Genomic DNA, 26,487 nt, shown 5'->3' on the forward strand with positions numbered 1-26,487 from the left:
GAAGAAGAAACTCGTTCCTCTGCAAGTCCTTCATCTTTTTGGTTACATCGGTCCGTCGTGGGCACATGCCAGGAGGGTTTGCAAGCTCATGAAGTCTGAAGCTTGGCGACAAGTGCGGCTCTTGCGAGACTGGATGAAGTGTCTTCTTGAAGAAGAAAGCGATCCCCCGACGCTGTCCGTGCGGTACTTTGAACACCTCAAAATGGCAGCACGGTCCACAGAATTCCTGTGGAGGCAGGTTATGTTGAAGCTGACCGCCACTCCTCGTCCGGCAGATACGTCAAGCTCGGTCACAGTTTTAGGAGGAGCCAGCATCCCAAAGGATATCGAGACCATCCTGGACAAAGGCCCCAAGTACTGCTTCGAACCACCCTGCTCCAGGCCAAGCCTTCTCGGGTTAGTCCACGGTATCGGCGAGAGAGTGACCGAACAAGAAAAGGAGAGACTCATCGGAGAGGGTGTGGAGTGCGCCTACCGCCATGCGAGTAACAGGACAACTTCTAAGCCACCTGTCAAGAAGGTTGTCAATTTTCTTAAAGAAAATGGCTTAACGGTCATCCAGTCGGACAAGGAAGGGGGTTTTGTAGTCTTACCGCAAGGCTTGTTCCAGAGCAAGGCGATTGATGCAGTTACAAAGAACTTCACGCCAGTCAAGCACGATCCGAAGAAAAGAAAGCGAGAAGCCGTGAGACTTTTAAAGGATTTGAAGTTGGAGCATTTGATGAAGGCCGTGAAAAACGAGGATGCCGGAACCCATGAAGTGTTTTTCACTGGAAAAACGCATAAAATTGGTTGCCCCTTTCGACTAATCGTGTCGGACAGGAACTGCTGGCAGAGGAAGCTTGGGAACTTCCTGCAGATACATTTGAATGTGTTATTAGGCAATGACCCGTTCCTCGTTAGAAGCTCCAAAGAAGTCGTTGAGCTGATGAGAAAAGGGCTACCAACTTCCACGACGGCTTTTTCCGTCGACATCGAGGACATGTATTATTCCATTCCGCACGAAGGACTGTTCGCTGCCATCAGAGAATGCGTGGAGCTTCACGGAGAGACGAAGTTCCGGAACTCAGTTGGCCTCAACACTGGCAACTTCTTGGAACTTATAGATTTCTATCTAAAGTCTTCCGTCATCCACTTCAATGAGAGTTATCATATTCAAAAAGCAGGCATTTGTATAGGTTCGAGCATAGCTCCAGCCTTAAGCGACATTTTTCTGTCATCCTTTGACCGACGTCTTCAAGAAAAACTGCGAGGGATGGCTGTCACCCGCGTGTGCAGGTACGTCGATGACTACCTGGTCTTCCTGACCCCACCGGAGGACGGCAATCTTCAGGATTTGGCCTCAAAGATCCTCTCGGCATTTTCATCTGAATCTTTTGGGCTCCGGTTTACAAGTGAGCTACCGCTTGATGGTCATCTTCAGTTCCTGGATTTAGATCTGCACTTTGAGAAACAGCGTTTGTGCTGGTCCTTCAAACCCAGGTCCAAAAAGGCTTTGCTTCCCTACACTAGTGCCCATTCGAAGTTGGTCAAGCGAGGCATCATTTCCCTATGTGTTGAGTCGGCCCTGAAAAAGACTTGTGACCACAAAGTCCAAGAGAGCTTCCAATACCAGCTTCAGCGTTTGCAAGCAGCTAGATACCCTCCGCACGTCATTTCGAGTGTGTGTGAAAATGTGCTTCAAAAAATTAAGAGAAAACGCAAAGATAAAGAAGACGCCGAGCAAAAGAAGGCCCATGTGATTCCATACATCCACAAATTCTCGCACAACATCAAGAAAGTGGCGAGAAAAGGAGGCGTCAACGTTGTCTTCTCGGCTCCATGCAGACTGTCCAAGGTGTGCGTGATGATGAAGAACACTAAGAAGACCCCTTGCAAAATCAAACATCTAAGGAAGTTCAAAGATTGCGTTTCCGGCGTTGTTTACCGCATTCCCCTTAGTTGCGGAAAAGTCTACATAGGCCAAACCGGCAGATGCTTTAATGAAAGAGCAAGGGAGCACCGGTTGAGCGTGGCAAACAACGATGGAGGGTTTTTGGCTAAGCATTGTGCGGACTGCACAAAAATGAAGCAACGGGACTGTGTACCATGGTTCGAAAAGACGGATTTTCTGGCCAGATTGAATGACAAATGGGAGCGTCTCGTCGTCGAAACATTTTACATCGGCACTACGGACAACTGCGTTAGCAAGGCTTCCATTTCCTTATCATCCAAAGAATTTTCTTTTTTGCGGGGGCATGTGTAGCCTAGTGGCCTGTTTGTGCCCTGGTGATTGAGCAGTGCCTCCTGATTGCGTTGATGCTTTCGTTGTTCATTTGATTAGCGATCTCAGTTTTGTTTCGGTTCTGTCATGGTTTGAGATGTTTTCCTACGCTTTGGATTTCATTCACCCCCCTTTTTTAAAACCGTTGTTGTCTTAAACTGTTGTCCCGTCGTTCATCTTTTTGTTTTTTTAAATGACTCGGTGCCTATTTTCACTGTTTTTGTGACGTAGCTACTAGAGCTGATTCATGAATTTTTGTTTTTTACCTTTTTGACCTGGTGCCTTTTTTCACTGTTTTTTTGTTTTTGACGATGACCGATGTGGTTGTTTTTGTTTCCCGTTTCGTTTGCTTTCAAAAGGGGGAGTGCTTCGTCTCTTGGTTTTGGTGTCAGCCCCTGCGCTTGTAAGCGGTTCGAGCTTCAGTGGTATCAGTTGGCTACAATGGTGTGGTTTTTGTTATGAATTTCCTTACTTTGCAGAACGCGTAATTCTCAAGCGTGCACTGTCGCTAAGCGTTCCTTTGCTTTTTGTTTTCATAGAAAGGGCCGGCCCGGTATAAGATTATCTTGTAAGCGGTTGGTTCTTGTGTGGTCTGTTTATCGCCTGGGCAGATTGTCACGAGCCATATTGATCAGATTTGAAGTGCGTTGGGGATCGCTATATATATTTGCCCTGTATTTCTTCCTTTAGTAAAGTTGTAAGTCTGCGTTAGTGTGTGTCTGCCTCCCTTTCGTCCGTGTTCTTGTTGCGCAGTTCGTCTTTTTTGCATTCTGTGCTCGGTCCGCTTCTTTTCGTTATTTACATTAACGACCTACCCTCCTGCATTTCATCTCACATTCACCTATTTGCCGACGACTGCGTAATATTCAGGGAAATAAAATGCGATAGCGACATACTAATGCTACAATCCGACCTCGATTCCATCTCAACCTGGTGCAAATCTTGGCTGATGGACCTTAATGTTAACAAGTGCAAATTCATGCGTGTTTCTCGAGTAACAAATAACTTGTCCTCTTATTACCTTAACGGTTTGCCTCTAGACTCGGTACACTGTTATAAATACCTCGGTGTTCACATTACTAATGACCTTACCTGGACTGCTCATGTCACACATGTCACACGGCCAACAAAAAGCTTGGATACCTTCGTCGTAACTTTGCTAAAGCACCATAATCACTGAAGCTTTTACTATACAAAACACTAGTGTTACTTAAACTCGAATACGCAGCATGGATACGGGGTCCTTATCACCAGAACTTAACGCACTCACTTGAGATGGTCCAAAATACAGCTGCTCGATTAATTCTAATTACAACAGAACTGCAAGCATAACCAGCATGAAATCTAGTCCCGGTCTGCCATTCCTTGCGTCCCGTCGTCGAGCACTTCGTCTTCGCCTTTTTCATAAACTTTTTACCTACGCGAAGAACTTATTTCACCCCCACAGTACGTGTCATCACGCATGGATCACGCCCACAAGGTTGGAATACCATTCTGCAGAAAGAAAACCTACTTTCATTCATTTTTACCCCGGACATCCGACGAGTGGAATCACCTTCCCGCACCACTGGCACTAATCGACGGTCATCGTTTATTTCTGGATGCATTAGCTAACACTGTATAACTAGCAACCTTCTGTAGTATTGTGCTCACATTTCTGTATTGTTACATTGTATAACCACTCCCCTCTATAATGCTGTATGGCCCTGAGGGTATTTCAAATAAATATTAATAAATAAAGATATGATATGACTGCAAAGAAGAATATCTCAAGCGCGAAGCTCGAAATTTTCACTACAAAAAGTGTAATTGCCAACCAGCTTCTTAACATTCCTGTATGTGCACAGTGGAAGCCAAAGCAATCCAGCGTGATGTTAGCATTTGTACATGTTAAGATGCCATTGAGCTTTTTTGAACTAAGAAGTTTACTGAAAGGGAAACCCTGAAACTGCCTGAGAAGTACACAATTTTTTTTAAGTGTTATTGGTTTATTCGGTGTAATGTCCCAAATCTACTCAAGCTGTGAGGGATGCTTTTTCGAAAAGTAAATGAATTTTCACACTCCTCACCATGCATGAAGAAATTTCTTTTATAATTGATCTACGACTTGTATCACATAGTAGCCGCCGAAGCATTCTAGGACTTTCAGGATGCAATAAAGATTGCTTTGCTTTCATTATGCTCAGCAGAAACAGCATGTGAGAGCCCGTGGTGGTTGAATGTTGTTTTTCCTGTGAATTTCTTTCTTCCGTGGAGAACTGTGCCATGCCGGATAATTGTAGGGCGGCTGTTCTTTTTTAAAACCTTTTTGTATTGCCTTTCAGTCATCAATTTCTCTGCAAACTGCTCGTTCCATTACCAACTGAAAACGCGACTGCAGCCTTCTGTAAAATCTAAACCAGCATAAACCTCATCTTAGTAGTTTTTCTTCAGTAAATCAACATCAACCCTTTAAACATTTTTTGATTTCATTGTGTTGCACGGGACTCCATCGATGGCACTTTTTTGAAAGATTTCCTGTTTTCTGTGATTGAAAAGTGCGAAGCGGCTGGGTGTCACGTGGATACTGTGATTTTTTACAAGGGGCCCAGCAACAAGGCACTCTGGAAGAGATGTGGGATCTCTGCAACTCGCTCAGTCAAGCCCGTGGTGTCGTACAGGCATCCGTGTGCGGCAAACAGTGGTCGACAGCTGTACTTCTTGGCTGATGCTCCACATGTTCTAAAAAAACAAAAGAGGTCACCTATTGAGGGGCCAGTCATTCTTTCTGCCCACTGCCATCGTGACCAAGTACGAGCTTCCAACTGACGAGGTGGGTGCCAGCACAGATTCCATACATTGTATGCCCATACGGTCAGGGTAGTCAGGCATGCACTCTGTTTTGAGGAACCTACTTCTGTAATGCTGGACTTAGTGGGCATGATTGAATGCCACATTAACTTGCATTTTACTTCAAACGTCAGTTTTATTCAAATCACACTTAACAGTGCAGTGTAAAAGGGATATTGCGACATTGCTTGAGAGAGGTCTTTTAAAATACTGTAAGGTTTAAACCATTTTCAAATCTGTTTTGTGCTTCTCGCAGTTGTCTATGAAGCACATCAGGGAACTTTATTTAATTGACGCAGAACGGGACCTTAAGTTGCCCCCTCACCTGAAGCCTGTAAACCTGGACCCTGACCATTTTGCCAAAATGAATGTGGCATCTGCGATTGCAGTTCTAAACCACAGTGTTGGTGCTGCTATGCGTACTCTGGTGAGGCTTCGGCTCCTGCAATCTCAGGCTCTAACCACAGCTTGGCTTCTAGAACGTGTGTTCAGGTGGTTTACACTAATGACATCATGGTATATCGACACTGCAATGACCCTTTTCAAGCAGGATGCGCATGATGAGGCAGTGGCTTTTCTCAAGGAATTCATGGAAATTTTCGCACATGATTCCATAAAATCCAGCAACGCGAAGGAAATGTTCAAGCCTGTCCAAGCTGGTGTGCTCATCACAACGTCTGGTGCACTCCACATTCTAAGTGTGCGCATGTTTAAGTTTGTGTTCTGCAGGCTGACACAGGATGCCCTGGAGAACCTCTTCTTCTTCATTCGCTTGAGACACCCAGTGCCGAGGCCACTAGAGTTTAAACTGATGCTGAGGCTCATAATGTTGAGCCAGTTCTTTAAACCAAGCACCAAGGGAAACTATGACACCGATGACTCAGTATACCTTATTGAGTTTGTTGAAATAAAAAGGCAGCTTTGAAGACCGGTGTGAAAGCAGCAGGAGATGAGCTCTTGAACGACAGCCTTCTTGATGATTATGCTCCCCCCCCCTTGATGAGGTGCAAATGGAGTTGCTGGTCTATGTGTCCGAGTACATCACCCATAGCGTGACAAAGAAGTACAAGCTATGCAACACATGCAAGGGGAGTCTTGAAGAAGAGCGTGTAGAGCAAAACGACCAGCTTTTAAAGCTGAAGTCGTATCTGTCGCAGTTGCAACCAAGCCCCCTCACTCGTCCTTCACGTCACGTTGTGAGCCTGCTGCAGCATGCCGATAAGGTCTTCCGTGACCACGAGCATGAGGCCTTAACTGTTTCTCTCTCCTCGCTTACGAATGTTACCTTGCACACGTGCAAACTCGCATACAGCTTTCCACATTGCCATGATCTCCAAAGGCGCCTATTCCAAGCTTTCTTCATGCTGCGGCTACGAATTGCACTACGGAAGCTCAGCAGCAAGGCAAAGACCGCAAAGACGAAATGTGGATACAAAAGTGTCGGGGTGAGAGCGGCTTTGTCTCAAATTCGTTAAAATGTTAAATGACTGCAGTGCACAGAAGTAAGAGCAAACAAAAGGCATTCCACAATGAGCGGCCTGAGATTAATTTAGGCCGCCTTGAGACGTTTAACATATGCCGAAATTTCGTCCACGTGGGTGCTTATGTTTCTTGCCTCCATCTGAATGTGAGCGTGAGCTGGTTCCCTGGAGCAGCGCTCATGCAGAAGAGAGCGATGAAGGAGTACACGTAGGATCGGCAGATAAAGAATATTTTAGGCTTCATTTTTGTCGGCCTCACATCTTCAAACATGGCGCAGCCATTTAGGGACGTGGAACGAAGCCCCGTTTATGACCTCCGGAACAAAATAAAGGACGAGCACCGCAGCGGTGGCCAAGCGGTTGAGCATCCGCCTCGTATGCGGGAGGTGCGGGGTTCGATCCCCAGTGTCGCCGGGTACCCACCGGTGATACAATGGGTACAAGCTTTCCCCTGGTCTGGTGCTCGGCTTATTTAGGGTGAAATGCTTGGGAACTGGGTCTCTGACCCCACCTTGAGAAGAAGAAAAAATACCTTGTGACATCGCGCTCTTTGGCCATAGCTGCCCTTGCGCCATAAAAATCCATAATCATCATCATCAAAATAAAGGACATCAGGGTGCAGCTGCACACGTTACTGCAGGCATTGAACGTGAGCAACGATCACAGACGAGATCAACAAGCAGATGGAGCACTACATGTCCCACGACTACTGCTTTAAGAGTCCGGCAAGAAAACAAGCGGCGACTGCGGCCCTAGCTGCACACGTAAGGCTTGACTCCTCCCATGTAGAGACGAAGACAGCGGGACACGTCCCTATTCTTCAACTGGCATCATCGGTGCGATTGCAGAAATGCCATGCCAACTCGCCAAAGCTCAAGCTCTGCAACAGAACACACATCCACTTCAAATGCATTCGTCTGGAGACACGGCAACAGCAATTCGCACCTTTGAAGGTACCATGCAAGAGAGCCTGGCGTTTCCTCCCTCGCGAACTGGATGGAACGTATCACGATGCTGAACGCCATCACTTGACTTCGCGGTGCAGCACTTGACTGGCACAAGTCCTAGAGAACTCACATACATGATTGGAGCGCCTCGATACAAGCAATCGCTAAGCGATTCAATTGCAAGACGACCTAGTGACGCAAGGTGACAAAGTGGATGTTATTGAAAAGGCCGTATTTGTGAGGCTGTTTGCGACGATTGTGTTTTCAAAAAGGAAGTAAGTGACCATGACCTTCCGTGACTACAAAAATCCATGGAACCAATTGCGGACTAGTGCGAGCGCTGGAGTATGGACACTAGGCAAGAGAAAACTGAATTGTTACAAATCACAAAGAAAGGGCCCAGGCTTCATAGTTACACACTTCGCAACTGTCCTATTTTGTAGGTAGAGAGCTATAAATACCTCGGAGTAACCCTCACTAACAAAGTTACTTGGTCCTTTCATATCGATGACTTCAGCACATCAGCATGAAGAAAATTATGGTTTATTAAAAAACTTTGAAACTCTCCATCAGCATCATAATCACTGCGTACCTGACTTGTGTGAGGTCTCGACGAAAAATTACAGAAGAAACTTTGTCGAGACTAAAGTGTGAAACGGCGGAGGCATGACACCATTGTCAATGGCAATTTGTTGCGTCGGAAACACTATGGAGGCACAAAACTCGGACGCGCGTTGCCGCCCTGATGCATGCGACCGTATAAGCTCAGCCTCTCTTGAGCGCTGCTTTCGTTCAGCGGCTGCCGCACATCGCGTGTTGGGAGGCACTGGTTTGGCGAGACGAGGCATCCTTCCCCCACGATACCGCAAAGTAAGCTGGCGCCACCGCCGCCGCCACACCACACCCAAGCAGACGGTCGCCACGCGCGCCTCGCGACAGTGACGTCAGGCCACACAGTGCCCAGTCGGGAGGCCACCTCAAGCAGTGACGTCACGATACAGAGGAGACCAATCAGGAGGCCGGAAAGCTGTGACAATTTCTGCTAACAGCAGATGACCTTGACAATGAGCCATAAATGCTTCCGCCTTAATATGCCGCAGCAGTGTGGGATGCCCATAATAAACAGGACATGGCACAAGTGGAGTGCACACAGCAAAAAATATTGGACAGATTCTCCTAGTGCATTAATTGAAAAGAGTAATTGACAGCCTCTAGCAATAGGAAGAAAAGTTAGCTTTCCCATACAGCTTCACAGTTACATCTCTAGCAATTTGAAAGCAGATATTTCTAATTGGTATCGAATTGGCCTTTACTAGAAAAACACATGCACGCGAGCATTTATTAGCCCCAATTTTGCATGAGCCAATGGGCTTAAGTGCAGTTCTTTTCTGGAACTGTCACGGAGTGGAATAGCTTTTCTTCGGGTTTATGCTGGTCTGAATATTTTGTGAAGATGTTGGAGGATTTGTTTTGCGCCACCTATAATTGTTCTGAAGTCGGTTGACCTGGTCTATATTATGACTTGGCTGTTGTGGCTGATTGTTTTTATGGATTTTACATTTTAGTTGAATGGCACTCTTTTTCGTTGCAGTCATATTCTTGAAAGGCCTGTTTTAATAGATCAGCAGCATGATGTGACTTCAGCCATGTGTTTACATATTTTCAAATGTAACATGGGCTTTTTAATGTGTATATGTGCCCGCACAAAATTTTTCCGTGTGTTACCTTGGCAGTGCATGTACTGATATGCTCCCAAACGCCTGGTCATTTTGTGTGTGCGTGCGTGTGCGTGTGTGTGTGTGCGTGCGTGTACACGCACACAAGTCATATCGCAAAGATGTCTTCCAATCATTTTTTTCTTTTGTCATGCAAAAGTATAAAATTGCTTTTGTCTTTCCATGCAGAAGTTTGATTACATTTGCTGCCATTTTAGCTTCTGTTGTCTCGAGGCATATGAAGCATTTGTGGCGTAGCAGCTGCAGTGTTCTTTAAAGGCTTGCACTTAGAGTTCATACTGTCATTTGTCCATATTATTTATAACACGGTTTCATCTGCCGCCATTTTAGTTCCTCTTATCTCCACGCATATGAGGCATTTCTTGTGTAGCAGCTGCAGTTTTCTCAAAAGACTTGCACTTTGCTAATGCTGTCATTTGTCCACATTGTTTTTAACACTGACTGAATTTGCATTTAATATAAGGTGGTATCTCGTGAATAAAATTATTATTCTGTTGAGATGGTGACTTGGTAGCACTGCTTTCACGTGTTGAGTGCTTTTGGCTCCTGATAATGATTATTTCTTATAGAGTCGAGTCTCAGTAAATGAAAACTGCTTAATTAAATGCAGTGAACAGTGTCTTGGGTTTTTGGTCATGTTACAAACCATGTTTGGCGTTACAAACCAGAAAAAGTATCCAAGCTAGACTCAAACTAAATAGAACATCATAGCTTACATCGTTATTATGAAATAGTATAAAGCACTTTATTTACAGTATTCCTAAGTGGAATAGAGGTACTCCAGCCACTAGATGTTAGGGTTTCCCATAATTTCCTTGCGGTTCTTTTAATCAATGTGGAATGAAATACGTGCATGGATACTGCCCAGAACCACTATCAGTGAAGCATGCACTTTAAAATTCGCTGTCTCTTTCTCCCTAAAAATAAAATCCAAAGCATGTGACTGGTCCAGCCCATGCTGAGCTGTGTTCCTTTTCGTGTTTTCAATAAGCAATTTTTCACCAAATTTGAAAGCATTTGCGGTCGGGTGGCAAGGTTTTTTTCAAGTTATGACAAGCAGAAGCGGCTGTGGGCTTCCCGAATATCAGCCGACGAGCAGCTGCGTGCACGAAGACCTACGCTGAAACTCGAATGCCTGCGTTAGTGTATCGCAAGATTATGCTATTCCCTGTAACCAGCCCCCCTCCCTCCCCAGTTTCACGGAATTATAATGATTACTGTACTCCGGAAGCGTGCTGACCATCGAGTTACACCGGCTACAAGTTGCGAAAACGCGTGCAGACGACTCGCTGCCGCTCGCTAGCAGATTAAGCCGCTGTTTGAAGCAGTGGCCAGTGCACCGAGCGTTATTTTACCTCCAGCGGGGCTACCCTTTTCTTAATCACCGTGAATTGCTCAGCCGGAGCGCTCGTATATTTCTGCTGTAAAAGTTTGGAGTAACCGCGAAGATACCCGTAGTAGCATTGTACTCGACCGCTGCCTACAATGAGCCATTAGCAATACTCCCGCGGTGTTGACACATTAGCTCGTACAAAATAAAAGCAAGTTTAAAAGGCAATGCATGACTGTTATAGGAACAGCCTCTACTGAGGATTCGATCGCCTAACGCAATATATAATAAAGCATACCAAAAGCGCAACGCCGACTGTGCAGAGTCAAGGAAAATTTGCCCAGAATAATCAAAAACAACCTGGAATATTTAAGTTCATAATTCAAGGAGTGTCCCCCACGACGAAAGCATACACTGATGGTGACGGCTGTACCCTTTGCATCTGAGCGGTTCCAAGCCGCACGATTCCCGCCGCAGCGTCAGGGTGGCTAGCAGCGTTGTTTACGAAATGGTCGGGCCAAAGTTAGCGGCGAGGTCGCAGAAGCGGCAACCTGACAACAATGATAAACACCAAAATGGCCGCCCCTGCTTACCGCCGAGCTACAGTGTCGGTTTTTCTTTAGTGACCAGTCGCCGCCATGTTTGTCACCGCGGAATTTTTCCGGCGGCGCAAATCGGTTCCGCACCAATCGACCTCCCAGTGCCGCTTTCCGCCTTCGTCGGCATCAGAAGCGGCCGAATCTGGCGGAATCCGCATGGCTCGCCAGATTTTTGGAAAAGTGTGAACGCGCCTTACGGCAGAAACTTGATTAAGAATAGGACAGATGTTGAACGACGTCTGCTTGAAGCTGTCTGCGCAAGACTGCGTGGCGACAACAGCCGATACCGGTTCGACTCATCCCCGAAACGCCACGGGGGTTACAGCTCACGGGGTAAGTAAGCCCTCTTTGCACTCAAAGCAAACAGTTGCGAAAACACGCCGTAACTCTCGAAAAACAATCGTGGCGGGTATTTCTTTTTAGATCGATCCCAACTCACTCTTTCGGCAGTCAGATGTGCTGGCCTGCAGAAGGTTTCCTGGGAGCCACAATTACGACCGAGTCGTAGAAATGCTTGAAGTCATCAGAAACACTTTTTTTGCCATTTCTACTCAGAAAATTGTAGGCATGGCCACCAACAACGCTTGCAATTCTGTTAATGCCTCAAGGAGTTTGACTAGTGCTCAAATATCAACAACGAGGGCAAGGGGTGCCAAGAAAACCCTTTCGTTTTTTTTCTTTTATTGTACTTATCCTCAAAGCCGTGAGGTGTTACCGAGGATAGGGGCAAAAAATTTCATGAAATAAAAAAATTGCATTGGTACCAAAAACGATTGCTATACAAAAACACGAGAACTTTACGAAAGAAAATACAGAGCGTAGATAGAGAAGTGCTGTAATATTATACGATACAATGTTTGTTAAAACAAGGTGCTGCTTGTACAGGGTAGGATAGCGCGTCGCAGAACCGGTGGTGAAGTTGAATATCTGCTCTATGGCCAGGAAGCTGCGCCCAGTCTAACGAAATCCTTGGCTTAAATGGCTAAAATCAAGCCTTTGTACGACGTGAAAGCACGCCTACTTCAAGACGATAGTTTGTGCGCGTGCAAACGCATGATGGCGGAAGAATTAGTTAAGGGAACACAAGGAGTGTAAAAATAATACTTTATGAAAGAAGCATAGGCGAAAAAAATGGCCACGAGCAGCAATAGTAGGTATCTGAGGAATACTTCATAGATGTTATGCAGCGATGTGGTCATAATAAAGAAAATAAATAAATAAATAAATTTTTTTAAGAAGAATTGAAAGTGATTTGATGGAGGATGTTATTGCTTGAATTCGAACCTGAGGTAGCGTACTCGATCTGAGTTCAGTATGCACAGTAGTTTTATACATTCCCATAAACACTGCATCATCACATCTTAGCCCCGAACGCAGAAATGTAACTTGGCTCGAACTTAACTTCCATTGGTCTCAAATGAGCTCCATCGTGTTTCATAAAACAAACTCGGCTTGAAGTGCGACTTGCAACCGGCTTGGCTCGATCCTAGTTCGGTCCAACTTCAAGTCGGCTGAGGAGCTTGCTTGAAGCTGACTTCGTTGTATTTTCCAACATGGCCACCTACCGATCGGACGCCGCGCGGAGGGTAGCTGCGTTCGAGTTCGCTTGCCACGCCATGGACGTAGTATTTTCTGAGGCCCATTCGTTGCCGAATATTCCACGGCCAGCTTGCTGATTGCCAAGAACCTGCGCGCGATGCTGGTGCAGTTTCCAGCCGTCTCGCAGTTTGAAAAGCTGATGCGGGACTTTTATGAGATCGGTGAATTCCCTGGTGTGACCGGCTGCATAGATTGCACGCATGTCCGCATCAACAGCCCGGGTGGTGCAGATGCAGAAGTCTACCGAAACCGCAAAGGCTATTTCTCCATCAATGTGCAGGTGAGCAATGAAAATTGAAATTCTCTGAACAGTTACCACTGTTCAGCTCATTCGTATTCGTTCGCGTCGTGTACGTGCTGTCATTTTATTTATTTCCCCGCGGTGCTACGAACGTACAGTCACAAGATTACTTGCCCGAAAGACGCGGGTTCGATCCCAGCCGCGGCGTTCACATTTCGATGGAGGCGAAATGCTGGAGGCCTGTGTACTGTGCGACGTTGTTGCACGCTGAAGAACGCCAGGTGGTAGAAATTTCCGGAGCCTTTCACTACGGCGTCCCACATAGCGAAATGTTTCTATTCGGAATATGCGATCGAGGCCCAGCATTTTGTTTTAGTACTGCTTTATAATGTAGCTTTGTACTCCATGAAGAGTGTAGCTTCGTTCTCCATGCTCCATGAAGAGTAGCACTACATTCTAGGCGCTATATTACCACGCAATCACTGTGCAAATTCACCGCAAGGAAGGTTAGTTAATGTTTCCAATGACAGTGCATGACAAAGTTGACAAAGCTTGACCACACTTTCGAGCTGTGGCATTAAATCAACGCAGTATTCCTTTATACGTGCAGGTACCAAAAAGCCCACATAAAGACACGGAATGTGGTCGAAAGGACATTCGGTGTCTGGAAGCGCCGCTTCCCTTGTCTGGATATGGGGCTCCAGCACAAGCCGAAACAAGCTGCAGTGATCATCACAGCGTGTGCAGCCCTGCAGAACTTTGCATGTTTGATGAAGGAGCCACAGCCTCCTATTGAAAGCGCTCCCATCCAGGACGCTCCATCGGCTCGCACCAGCACGACAGCAGCGAGGTGGCCAGAGCACCTGCCACCTGTTGATGCTGTCAGCGACAGCTTGTCGGGAATGCAGGCACGACGGGTGCTCATCCAGAAGAGCTTCACATAGGTAAGAAATGCACAGTCCTCAACACTGTCCCATGCATTTTTAATAAAGCATGTTTATAATGCGCACTTGCTCATGCTACCCGCATCCCAACTTTTGTGCAGGAACTAAAGAAATGTTAGAGCAATGGGAACGACTAGCAGCAGTTCAAGCGGCGGGACGAAGAGGTCGACGAAGTGCAGCTGGGGATCCTGAGTGACTCCTGAGAGTGTGCTCATCATGACGCTCTCTGATCTACGACCGCAGACCTTCACTGCGAATGCACCCCTTTACACTAGAATTTTTTCTCAGCTTCGGAAGCTTTTAAGTTGCGAGCTTGTTGCATTAACAAACTGCTACTCTTCCACTTCTAGGTTTTGCATTTCTTGCTGTAGTGTTCTATTTCAAATGCTATTTTTCAAGAACGCTGTATTGATCTTGCAGGAGGCGAATACCAGAAAAGCTCTTGTTGACCCTGCTGCTGAGGGTCTAATTGGCGCTCAGTTCATTTGTTTAAGAGCTGCTGCCTTGGCGGTTTTGCTTACACGTATGTGAAAAATTACCAGATTTGGTAAAGTACAACAGTTAGGCCTTAGGTGGAGCAGTCGCAGGGCTTGTGCACCTTTCCACAGAGCAAACATTTGTGTGGCTGCTTTGGTAGCGGCATGGAATTCAGGTTCCTCACAGCAAGTAGTTCTGCTACTTCGTCTTTTCTACTTTCACCCGGCTTGCACTTCAAGCTTGGGCTCTTGCATGTCTTCCATGTGTTGAGTATAAATTTGTTTTTATGTCACAATTGTAATGACAAAGAAGTGCCCATGTGGCAGCGGGACTGCTCTCGGCAAGCGCGTGCTTCGGGTTGGTGCTGCTGGAACCGTTGACTGTCTGTGAACGCTGTTCTGCGCTTTCTACTTTCTGCCCGGAAAACCCATTGCACAATCATTAATTTCAAATATCCCTTTTACAACAAAACGAGACGTTCCCAATTGCCTACAATGATGAAATTCCAGATCACTGCGAAGTTTTGTTTTCTGGCTTGCCAACAGAGGTGTGTTATGAATCAGTTATTAAATTTTTCACTTTTTTTGGCTGTATTGAGGTAAAAAAAAACGTGAGTATTCTTTTGATTTGGTTTGCTTTCAAGATGGTGTAGAACGGTCGAACCTTCAGCTGTCACACTGGAGCCTTCTTTTCAAGGAACGATGCTCGAGTGGTTTGTTGTGCATTGTCGCTCTCTCTCGTCTCTGTTCAAAGTGGGAGTTGGTTATTGTCATAGTATGGGGCAAAAGGTCGATTCTTTAGGTCTGAAATGGGTTTCCTGACATGATCCACATGCCTCGTCCAGCTCAATCTCTTACAACAAAGTTGCATAACGGGCAGTAACTGGCACAGAGAAAGAAGCGAAAGAAGCAGCATATGTGCGGAGAGGATTCCAGGCATTGTTGTGTCATGGTGAAACATACCAACCTACAGTGTGTGACCTGTGAGCATTTTTAATTTCCAAGTGTAAAGGTCATGGTCGTACATAGAACTCCTGTAACTGTTGCTAAGGCTACACAATCTGTCTGCGAGCAGTTGCACTCAATATTCATTGTTCTCGAGCCAAATGCACCTGGTGTTTGTTAGGTGCCTTGCTTTGCATGGCTGAATACAAACCCTAGATCATAAAGTGAGTCGTCATGAGCCAACACCAACAGTTAGTCGAGATCATTGTGTGCGGGCACTACTGATGTTTGGGAACGCCTTGCTGCCGCAGTCATGGTGGACCACTGAAAGATAATTTATGACCCCAGTAGTGTTTGCAACTTTTTGTTTTGTGGGTTCAATGAATAGTTTGTGATATGACTAGGTAGCTACTTCTAGCTCGCAAGTGTTGTAGTGAAATCTTTTACATGCAAACACTTGGACTAGCGGTTCTTTTGATTTGTACATGCAGGTACTGGTTGGCTGTCACAGCTTAAATCTGGCTTTGCATTTGAGCCGGCCTTCTTGGAACTGTGCTGATTCCACTCATCGAGAACTGGCATGTTTTGAAATTGTTACATGGTTTGGCAGGGTTCGAAATAGCAGAACGTGGGTGCCATCAGCAAGTGTTTTTTTGATGCATGCTTCTTTAGTCTTTTTTTGTCATGCCTAGTGCGGCTTGTCACAGGAATGTGGTGGCCATATTTTTGAAGCAATAGATTACTTCAGCAAAGCGGGAGGCTGTGGCATTGTATTGACTCAAGCTATGGGCCCACCTTGTAGACAGCATAGGAGGAATCGCATTCTTTAAGGGTTTCGGTTCTTGAGTAGGAGGCACTAGCTGCGAGGGTTTAGGTTAGATGAGACAGCAAAGATAATGGAAGGAGTAGAGAGCGGTGTTGGCCTTTGAGCATTTATGTGGTGTTGACTTGCGTGAGCCAATATTGTTGACTTTTTATACATGGAAACTTTAACAATGTGGCCTGCAATTTTCTCTACTGGTTGGTTTTGCAAGCAATGCCAGGGGAGGTTTTTCCTTCCTAGAGCAGCCATATTTGTAGCATACAGCAATGCGCATTTCTATGAGTAAATTGCTGTTTGCATCCAAAGATCCATATAGCCATAGCAGCATAAGTACCACGCAACCATCCTACCTGCCTCCTGCTATGCGATAGCTTGTCAGACTTGCATGCAAGGTGGTGACGGGGCTGTATGTCTGTTCCCACCGAGTCATGTGCTTAAAACAGTACATGTGCAAATGAAGTGTAGTTATGTGGATTTGCCACATAATATTTGTGCAAGCATTCACACAGCATTCCAGTTTCATTCAGTCATAGGCACCGTTTATTCTGGTGCCTCTCGCAGCCTACGAAGCTGTTCAGTTTGATTTGTTTTTCAATTTCTAAGATTTCCAATTTCAATTTTTTTTCTGGATATCAAGGAGTTTTTTCTCCTGCCGCTCTTGCAGAATACTGTTGTGGTCCTCTCGCATCAGCTGCAGACGCAGTCCATGCTCTTCGCGCAGTAAGGCCGCTCTATAGTCGTTCTCATCTGCCAGAGACCTTTCTAAAAGGGCCATCCGCCCTCTTGGAGCCCTGCCAGCGTCACCGGTGGCCACTGCTTCAGCAGTAGTGGGACCAGCGGCAGCTCCAGAAGCAACTGTAGCATTGCTGCAGCCTGCTGCAGCTGTGCTGGAAGCATCAGCAGGTTGCACAGCAGGAAAAAAGAGATTGCTCTCCTGCTCAATTGCTTCTGGAGTTGCCCCACTCTTACCAACAGCAGCCGCTGGTGACTGCGGCTCATCCACGAGCGGAGGTTCCCAGTCGTCTTCTGTAATAAAGAAAAGGTAAAAATTAGTTGGGCAAATCTAAGCTTACAACACATTAGCTGTCTGCCTCAACAGCAAAGATTGTTGGGTCAATTGGTGAAGAGACATTATAACGAAAGCTTTATAATGTTCTTATATAAGGCACCACTTGCCCTTCTCTACGCCAAATAGCTGCCGTTGTTTCTGGGGGCCCCAGTTTAGTCATTCTGTTTTGTTCTGCCATATTCCTCACCTTTCACTCTGAATTATGCCTGATGACCTCACTTTATTTTTTTTCTGCTGATACAGTAGTGATAGTCACGCAGGCCCCGAGTTTTTCACATGTGGTTATCCTCTAACTCTGCACCTGCAGCTTTTTTGCTCATTCAATGGGTTTCTTTTCAATTTTAGTATATTTGCTAGTTTGTACTCATGCGTGTCCTCTGGCCCAGGGAGCCAGTTATACGCCCTTCCTTTCTTCAAAATCATCAGTGTCTAGAACTTTGTCAATGCCAATGAACGCCGACAGCTTTCACTTTGTATATCCTGGAGTAGCTGAGCTAATCAACTTTCATTTTTTTTTGCAAAGGTTTCCTTGTAATGCCTGCCTGCTTGCTTCGCCGCATATATGCGACACCAATGCCAAGGTGAGGCATACAAGAAAGGTGACAAATACTGCAGCCTGAGCCTGAGAGCTACAGAAAACATGCGCTTCGAGTGAAACCTCTGCATTGCAAAACTAACAATTTCCTTGAAACTAGCAGCCAAATTCGAAAAGGCTTTGAGCATTACACATAGGCAAGCTGCACCATTATTCACAACAAGAATGTTGTTACCTTATCCCTGGAGCACCATCATGTACAAGTACACAGAAATATGAAAATTTATGTGAAGGAGTGCATGCATAATGAAACTGCATTAAAGTTGGCATTCGTTTAAAGTGAGGCAGGAATGGCAAACAAGACTCAAAAACATCATCAGGAGAGAATGTCATAATGAATGCAGTTCAGGTTGCAGCACTGAATGCTTGCTCCCTCTGTGTCCGACGGTTAACCAACTCCTCGCCTTCCGCTACAGGAACACAGCATACCACTCACATGAATATAAGCCGTCAAGTCAAAATGCCTTCAGAGTGCTGTCCAACAACATGCAGCTTGGAGCACGTCATCCTTTCGCACTGTCAACCAATGCAGCCTTTATCTGCACAAACATTCAGCCAACGACATGTAGAACAGCTTTCCACAGTGTTGTATTAAATGAGATTTTTATGATTTGTTGTAGATGAACTGTACAGTCCCCATAGCAGGCTCAAGGCAATAAAAAACATTGAAACAGCGTCAATTGACAGTACACGCTGCCGTTGTCATAAAAGGAATATAAAGAGAGGAGTGCTGTTTTTCTACAACATGCAAAGTGCTTTCTTTACCTGCATAATGGAATTCTTCATTGCCTGCTCCATCCACCATTGGCTGCAACAATCTTATAACAGGCAAACTTGCCACTGGTGGCAGGTCGATGCCTCCATCAGAGTCAGTCTGGTTGCCTACCCTGGTCATTATGTGGCTGGCAACAGCAATGACTTGCTCACTTTGAGCGCTCACAGTGCATTGAGCTGACCCTCCTCCTGAAAAGAAAAAAGACACCGCACACAGTGAAGCTACTCTTAATTTATAGACAATGCGCCATTAAAATATTTTGTTCATGAAGTGCCACACAAAAGCAACCAAAGGCACACCAATGCATGCAACTGTGTGTTGTTTTCGCTACGTTTTTGTGCCACCCGTCCCAGCAGTGCCAGGAATGAGTAAAGGTAAGTAGCTGTATGTACAGCCTTCCGGATATTCAATAGTACCAAGCAACTGTCAATAGCGCGGCAAGTTTCCTCATAAACATGAAGGTCGCCAGTGTAGACACCGTCTGGTCTATGGTGCACCCAATTTGGCTTCGCGGCGCGATAGTATGCGAATGGTACCAACTCCGAGCAAAATCGTCCGTTGTCAGTTCGCTGCTGGCCAGGCGCGAGCCCTCCGTCCCACTGCACTGCCCGCTCATCATAGTCTTCTAGGCAGCAGAAATCGGATGCCTTCGTACTGACTTGAATGTAGCAAACATTCTCTGTAGCTTTTAAAAATTACGGAGGCTGTACAGGATACTGCTTGGGCATTATTTACACGATTAACGCAGGCTGCATTCATCTGCGTTTGTAAATAAAGCAGAGTACACTGCACCGAAACGTTATTACGTGCCCATTTACGTGTTATCACACTGTTCCTAAAAAACTATGCATTCCAGTACACGTTGCTTACGCCGACTGAAGTAGAATAATCATGCCCTTATCCATGGCATACAAAGCATGCAGGAACAAACATTTGTAAACGGCCTGCAAGCCGCGCTCACCTGTCTTGTGGCGATCTCTCTTTTTCCTCGCGTCCACTTCCTTGGACTTTTGTTTAGGTTGGCCCAGCATTTCTTGAGCTGATTGGGGTCACGTCGGGTCACCCCGTGATTGCTGTTAAACAGCCCGGCAATTTCCTTCCAAGTGGCGTTTTTTTTTTTGCCAGCGACGACAAATCGGTTTTTTTTGCACTCTAATATATGCCGACGTGCGTTAACAAAACACAATAACAATTCCTTTTCCTCGAACGTGAACTGAGGCGCTGGTCTCCGCTGGGAGCAGGAAAAGCATGGGAAAAACTGTCTATGGCTCAACTAGGATTGGCTCAATGTGGAGCACGTTGCCAGCCAAAAACGCCAATCAAGTGGAAGCAGCGGGTAGCACTGAAATGTAGTTTTTATTGTTAGCAATTTTATGCAGGTCACTCACACCTAGTGCCTGTTTATGACTGCTGAACGAGATGCGTTGTTTTATAGGAGCAAAATGGGCATTATTATAATAGATTGTTCAATACTCTCATCCCCAGACGAGCAATGCGCCCTCGCTTTCAAGCACGCGCTTAACTTGATTAAGCAAGTCAGGTTGAGCATCTATGAAACACGAAACCCAACTTGGCCGTTCTGAAGCCGCCTTGGTGCTTCGACTCGACTTGCCGAAGTTGAGTCGAAGCGCGAGCAAGTTACATTTCTGCATTCGGGGGTTAGTGTAGATGACCTAGACGAAATGTTGAAAACCTATAACAAATATACGCCGAGTCGTTCCTCAGTCTTGAGGGATGGTACGAGAACACCACAAGGTTTTGTATGGCAAAAGTTGCAGAGAAGCCGAAGGAAGCTGAATAAAGCCTAGGGAAATTTTCGCAGGTACCCAACGGCCGATACGCTATAAGCTTTAAAAAGACGCAAGCAGCAGCACGAGATACCCGTCGTAATGCGGAGAAAATTTCAAAGCAAAGCTTTGTATCATCCATGAAGAGCTCCATTAGATCCCACCAAAAAAAAAAGAAACTGTTGGAGCAAGTCCATAAATTGAATGGCAGCTTATCCCCTTTAACAATTACAATTCTTTTACTTACAGACACTGCTACACAAACAAGAGCACAGGAACAGACATCTTAGGTGAACATTTCTCAAGTGTTTTCAGTTCTTCGCACTAGACAAAATCATTTTTAAAATAGAAAACACAGCTGAGAAACATGGACTCCCAACAAGTGGTCGAACGAACGAACCATGCAATAGCTTAATGACAATTCTTGAAATAAACAGAGTTCTATATGCTGGCAAGCGGACTGCACCCGGCCCTGATCAGATACTTTATGAAATTCTGGCACATCTTTCTGAGCTCTCTGTAGAAACACTTTTAATGTTTCTTTAGAAAAAAACTGATGTCAGGAAAAATTCCTGAACACTGGAACCCATTATTGTACCATGCTTGAAACAGGAAAATCCACTAACTTCCCATAGCAGTTATAGGCCCATAGCCCTTGCAAGCTGTCTCGCTAAATATACCTAAATTGTGTTGCAAATTAGACTAAGGTTTGCTCTTGAGGCTCGTGAACATCTGGATATCTACCGATGTGGACTCTAGAAAGCATGTTCACCAACTGACCATCTCGTCCGCCTTGAAAACACAGTACCAGAAGCGTTCATACTCAAACAACACAATCTGGCAGTCTTCTTTGATGTGGAGTAGGCTTAAGGTACCACCTGGAGGTTTGGGATTCTCTGCGACCTAGCAGACCAAGGTATCCGTGGCAGGATGCGGAACTGCTTCAAAGATTTTCTGTCTGCTGGGTTCAACACTGTCCAAAAAAATCGCACAGCAGAATGAGTACCTCAGTATTGTATTTTAAGTACTACGCGGTCTGCTGGAAAAATAAAATCCGTAACAAAATAATTCCAAATTCTATGATGTATCCAATACATGTGGACGACCTTCAAATCGCATGCACAACATCCAATTTATCGACCTTTGCGAGACAGATACAACTCACATTAAAAAGACTAGCGATTTTGGCAGAAAGAAATGGGTTTACGCTTCCCTTACAAAACACTGTAGCAGCTCTTTTCTCGCTCAAAAAACTTGCAGAATGACATCACTTGACAATTAAAAGAAACCATGCTATTATTGGTACTATGGTTTAAACAACAAGAGCATAAATATTAAAGGCGTGGAATTCGATAAAAACCCACAATCCTACTACACTTAAACGCACTAAAAAAAGAAAGCCTCGCTATCTCTAAACATACTCACTATGCTCTCAAAGAAGCATTGGGCGCATGAGAGAACATATTTTCTACGCATCTATCGCTCTTTGGTACGTTCCTCCTTATATTAAGAGCCGCCGCGGTGGCTGAGTGGTTACGGCGCTCGGCTGCTGTCCCGAAAGACGCGCGTTCGATCCTGGCCGCGGCGGTCGAATTTCGATGGAGGCTAAATTCTAGAGGCCCGTGTACTGTGCGATGTCTGTGCACGTTAAGAACCCCAGGCGGTCGAAATTTCCGGAGCCCTCCAGTACGGCGTCCCTCATAGCCTGAGTCGCTTTGGGACGTTAAACCTTCATAAACCAAACCATATATTAAGGGTGCATTGTGTACGGTTTAGCGAGAACGTCATGCCTAAAAAAACTGGATTTCGTACACAACTCAGGCCTGCGCCTATCGTGTGGCGCATACAGGACATCTCCCGTAGTCAGCCCCTACGCAGAAACAAATGAACCTGCACTTGAAATCAAAAGAACTGCTCTAACTTGTGCCTATGTCCTTAAATTAAGATCTCTACCAAAACACACCTGCTGTCCACTTGTAACGAAGTGTCCTTCTAGAATGACATTCACCAACAAACCTTAAGCAAAAAGGACTTTTTCTTGCGGTTTGAAGAGATGTGCCAGCACCTTGGCCTAATGGACACATTACCTGGCATTGCGTGAAGACGACATTCTTTACTTCCATGATGCAGTTTTCCTGGAATCTGCGATTTCGCCCTTGCACATTTCTACAAAAAACAAACTCCACAACATCATGTCATACAAGGATTTCTTGCGCTGAAGGAAACATACGGTGGCTTTACGGATTTTTATACTGATGCTTCGAAAACGAATGATTACATTTGGAGTGCAGTGACACGAAAGAACTGGGAGGAAGCAGTGCGACTTCTACAGTGTCCATCCATTTTCACTGCCAAATCTTACACCATTTGTGTGTGTGTAGATAATATAGTAAACGAGCGCGTCGCTAACGCTATCATGTACATGAACTCACTAAGTGTGCTAGCCACCGCGGTGGCTCGATGGTTATGGCGCTCCGCTGGTGACCCGGAAGACGCTGCTTTGATCCCGGCCACGGCGGTCGAATTTCGATTGAGGCGCAATTCTAGAGGCCCGTGTACTGTGCGACGTCAGTGCAAGTTAAATAACTCCAGGTGGTCGAAATTTCCGGAGCCTTTCACTACGGCGTCCTTCCTAGCCTGAGTCGCTTTGGACGTTAAACCTTCATAACCATAAACCATCACTTAGCCTCCTCACAGCCCTTCACGCTTTAAACGCAATCACTTCGGTACTTGGCGTCATACATATAACAACAGCTATAGGTCAGGGGCACAACATAAAACTCTGCTGTGTAACGAGTCATGTCGAAATAAATGGGAATGAAAGCGCGGATTTGTGCGCTGCTCAAGCTTGTGGCAAGCAAATTAAAAAGTAAACATCCCCTAAAAATGGCATGAACTTACTGCATCGTAAATTAAGAAAAAGAAGGCCGTTCGCTTGAAACAACAAAGCAAATAACAAACTACGCTTAGTAAAGCCAGTTTTAGGTGAATGAAAGTCATGTGTGCACCAGGAACGTTTCAAGGAACTCACTGTCTGCCGTGTCTGCATAGGCCACGCAGAACTTTCTGCTGACGAAACGAAAGAAACCAGTTGTTGAAAAAGATATGCAGATGGACTTCCAGTAACTAAAATTTTATTTTGATACTCGGAACACGAAAAGCTAAGAAAAAAGTGCCTTTCTTCATTTTATAACCAATGCATTCCTTTTCAGCCAACGCTGCTCTTATGTGATAATGCAATTGTGGACACGTCTTGTGCTTTCGGATTTTTAAGCGAAGCAGGATTTCCTCGAAAAATATAAATCGTGACCCAGTGCTTCGCCTGATACACCTCATCCATTTCTCATTGCTGAAGAAAGGTCTGAGCACAAGGCAAAGATCCAGCCCTAGGGGAGGAAGTGCAGGTGATCGCCACCTTGAGGTCCCTTATGAACGCCATGCGTGTGATGCTGTCTAGTCTTCACTTGCCAGCAGCACGGAATGCATTGCAGGTACTGGACGCGCTAAATCCAGTCCTTGCAGCTCTCCAGTAGCAGACAGGATGGCTCTCCTAGCATTACCATTTGAAACCCAAGTCAGAGAAGCATCATTTTTTCAGTGGTGTGTCAGTGGACTCAATTACCGCTTTTCGAACATTCGCGAATACGGCTATAAATACAGATTTCCAATCCTTCTGATTTCGGAGCGCTGTTTACAAAAGCCCATCTGAATTTCTGGCTATGAAGCGTTTGCATCCTCCGCGCACAGGGGCAACAGCAAGGTCATCGTCTACATTCGAAAGGAGCTTACTTATGTGCACCATACGATTCTCCCTCACAATCGTAACCAGTACGTCTGTATAACGGTGAGAACACGCTCCCTTACGTTAACGCTTGTGGGCGCGTACTTATCTCCAACCACACGATTCCACGCCGACAGACTGACGGACATGCTGGCTGCAACACTACGGCCTTGGATCGTCTATGGTGGCTTTAATGTGCGCCACTCCATGTGGGGAGGAATCCGCATGAATTCCAAGAGACGTCTTGTGTGATTTGGCTCTGACCACGACCTACGATGCCTTAACGACGGTTCTTCAACGTACATTCGTGGCCATTCTTACAGCAGCTGTCTGGGCTTGGCGTTTGTGTCTCTGTGCCTTGCGAGACGGGTCCGGTAGTTTGTCGACGTAGAAACGCATGTAAATGACCACATCTCCACATATATTATTGTTCCTCGTCTCGCTGGATGCAGCTATGCCAAAGGTTTGCAATGCATAGACTGGTCTATGTTTAAAAACCCTTAATAATATGCCTGCTGAGGAGACATTACAACACGCGTGGAAGAGCCCAACAAGGAGGCTATCGAAAATGCGAGATGCTTCTTCACTCCAATGCCAAAGTTCACACATTTCGATGTGGAGAGACAGCGCCCCTGATCACTTCGAGAAAGAGCAGAGAGAAGATACAGGCACACAAAGTCGCTGCGACGCAAGGCGCACGCAAAAGAAGATCCAGCGCAGAATTCAAATCTTGCAGGCTGAACGTTGGAAGGCATTCTGTGAATCGCTGAATCCTCGAAAGCCTCTCTCACGCATCTGGAGTGCGGTGCGTGGTCTACGAACATCTCCTTAGCAGCTCCAACCATTCAAGTCTCTCGTACTTCACCAAGGACGTAGCGAAGCAGAGAGTGGTGAATACTTTTTCGCAAGAATAGGAGGTCCCAGGAACCGATCTACGACTCTGAATTGCTGTGGCGTGCCTAGAGCTAGAGATTTGCGAATAGACCTTCTTTTCTGCATTGAAGTACTAGACGCCGCCATGGCCGGTTGCAGACGCTCTTCATCGCCGGGGCCCGATAGAATAGCATACTCTGCACTTGCAGCCCTTGGTCAGGAGGCTCGACTTGTTCTTTTAGACCACTTCAACACATCATGGTGTGCAGGTACAGTTCCGGACGAGTGGAAAGCAAGTCTTCTGGTTCCAGTCCTTAAACCCGCATAATCACCGCTTGACTTAGCATTGTACCGTCCAATCGCATTGGCTAGTTGCGTGGGCAAACTCATGGAAAGGATGGCACTTGCAGGAATCGAGCGGTATCTGGAGCACTACCAAATATACGCAGATGTAATGTCCGGGTTTTGGAGTGGACGTTCGTCTATTGATAGCCTGACTGGCCTGGTGTCATCAGTTCAACATGAGAATCATCTGAAGCGCTTTATTGCGGCGTTGTTTCTGGATGTTAAACGGGCGTATCATAACGTCACTCACCAAGCTATTTTGGACTCTTTGGAAGCTGCAGAACTTGGTGGTTGCATGTTCTGCTGGATACGCAGTTATCTATTCAACAGATCACTATTTATGCAGACTGAGGACGGAGGACCAACACCTTCACATTTCACTTCCAGTGGGGTCCAACAAGGTGGAATACTTATCGCAGCGCTTTTCAATCTTGCGCTTGTCATCCTTATAGATGTACTACTAAAGTCGGCACGAGTCTCAGTTTATGCGGACAATATTTGTATCTGGGCATCAGGAGTTACGCGACGAAAATTTCGAGCAATGCTTCAAAAGTCGGCAAGCATTCTTACGGGCTTCCTCCTCCGCGTGCAAGGCCTAGAGATTTCTACTGAAAAATGTTTTCTGTTGCCTTTACACGCAAGAGCATGTCCCATTACGCCGTAAGCATAAATGGATCAACAATACCCTTCGATAGGAGCCATCGCTTCCTTGGAGTAATCATCGATTGAAATCTAACATAGAGTCCACATGTCTCGTACATGAAAAGGCGACTGACATTGATCGTTCACCTTCTCTCCTTTCTCGGAGGAAAGTCGTGGGGAGCATCAGTGCAGTCGATGCTCCAACTGTACACTGCATTATTCATGGGATTCCTTCGATACAGTATCCTTGCGCTAGAAAACTTGAGGAAAACAAACCTACGGTGTCTACAAAGTGTTCAGGCTCGAGCTCTCCGGACGTCCCTGGGACTGCTAAAATGTGCGTCTACAGTTGCAATATTACTCATCGCTCAGGACGATCCAGTGACTGCCTATGCAACAATCGAAGC

General features: G+C 45.8%; 1 protein-coding gene across 1 annotated transcript; it reads right to left on the reverse strand.

Moving 5' to 3' along the window:
• Positions 1–15,243: 15,243 nt before the first annotated feature.
• Positions 15,244–19,683, reverse strand: LOC144125209 (uncharacterized). Its single transcript, XM_077658422.1, has 4 exons — positions 19,614–19,683; positions 18,643–18,840; positions 17,018–17,239; positions 15,244–15,263 (listed from the first exon to the last, which is right to left on the reverse strand). Exons 1-4 carry the CDS (start codon positions 19,681–19,683, stop codon positions 15,244–15,246), a joined length of 510 nt encoding a protein of 169 aa, XP_077514548.1.
• Between the last annotated feature and the right edge of the window lie 6,804 nt (positions 19,684–26,487).

The sequence above is a fragment of the Amblyomma americanum genome, chromosome 1, assembly GCF_052857255.1.
Source record: "Amblyomma americanum isolate KBUSLIRL-KWMA chromosome 1, ASM5285725v1, whole genome shotgun sequence".
NCBI lineage: Eukaryota > Metazoa > Arthropoda > Arachnida > Ixodida > Ixodidae > Amblyomma > Amblyomma americanum.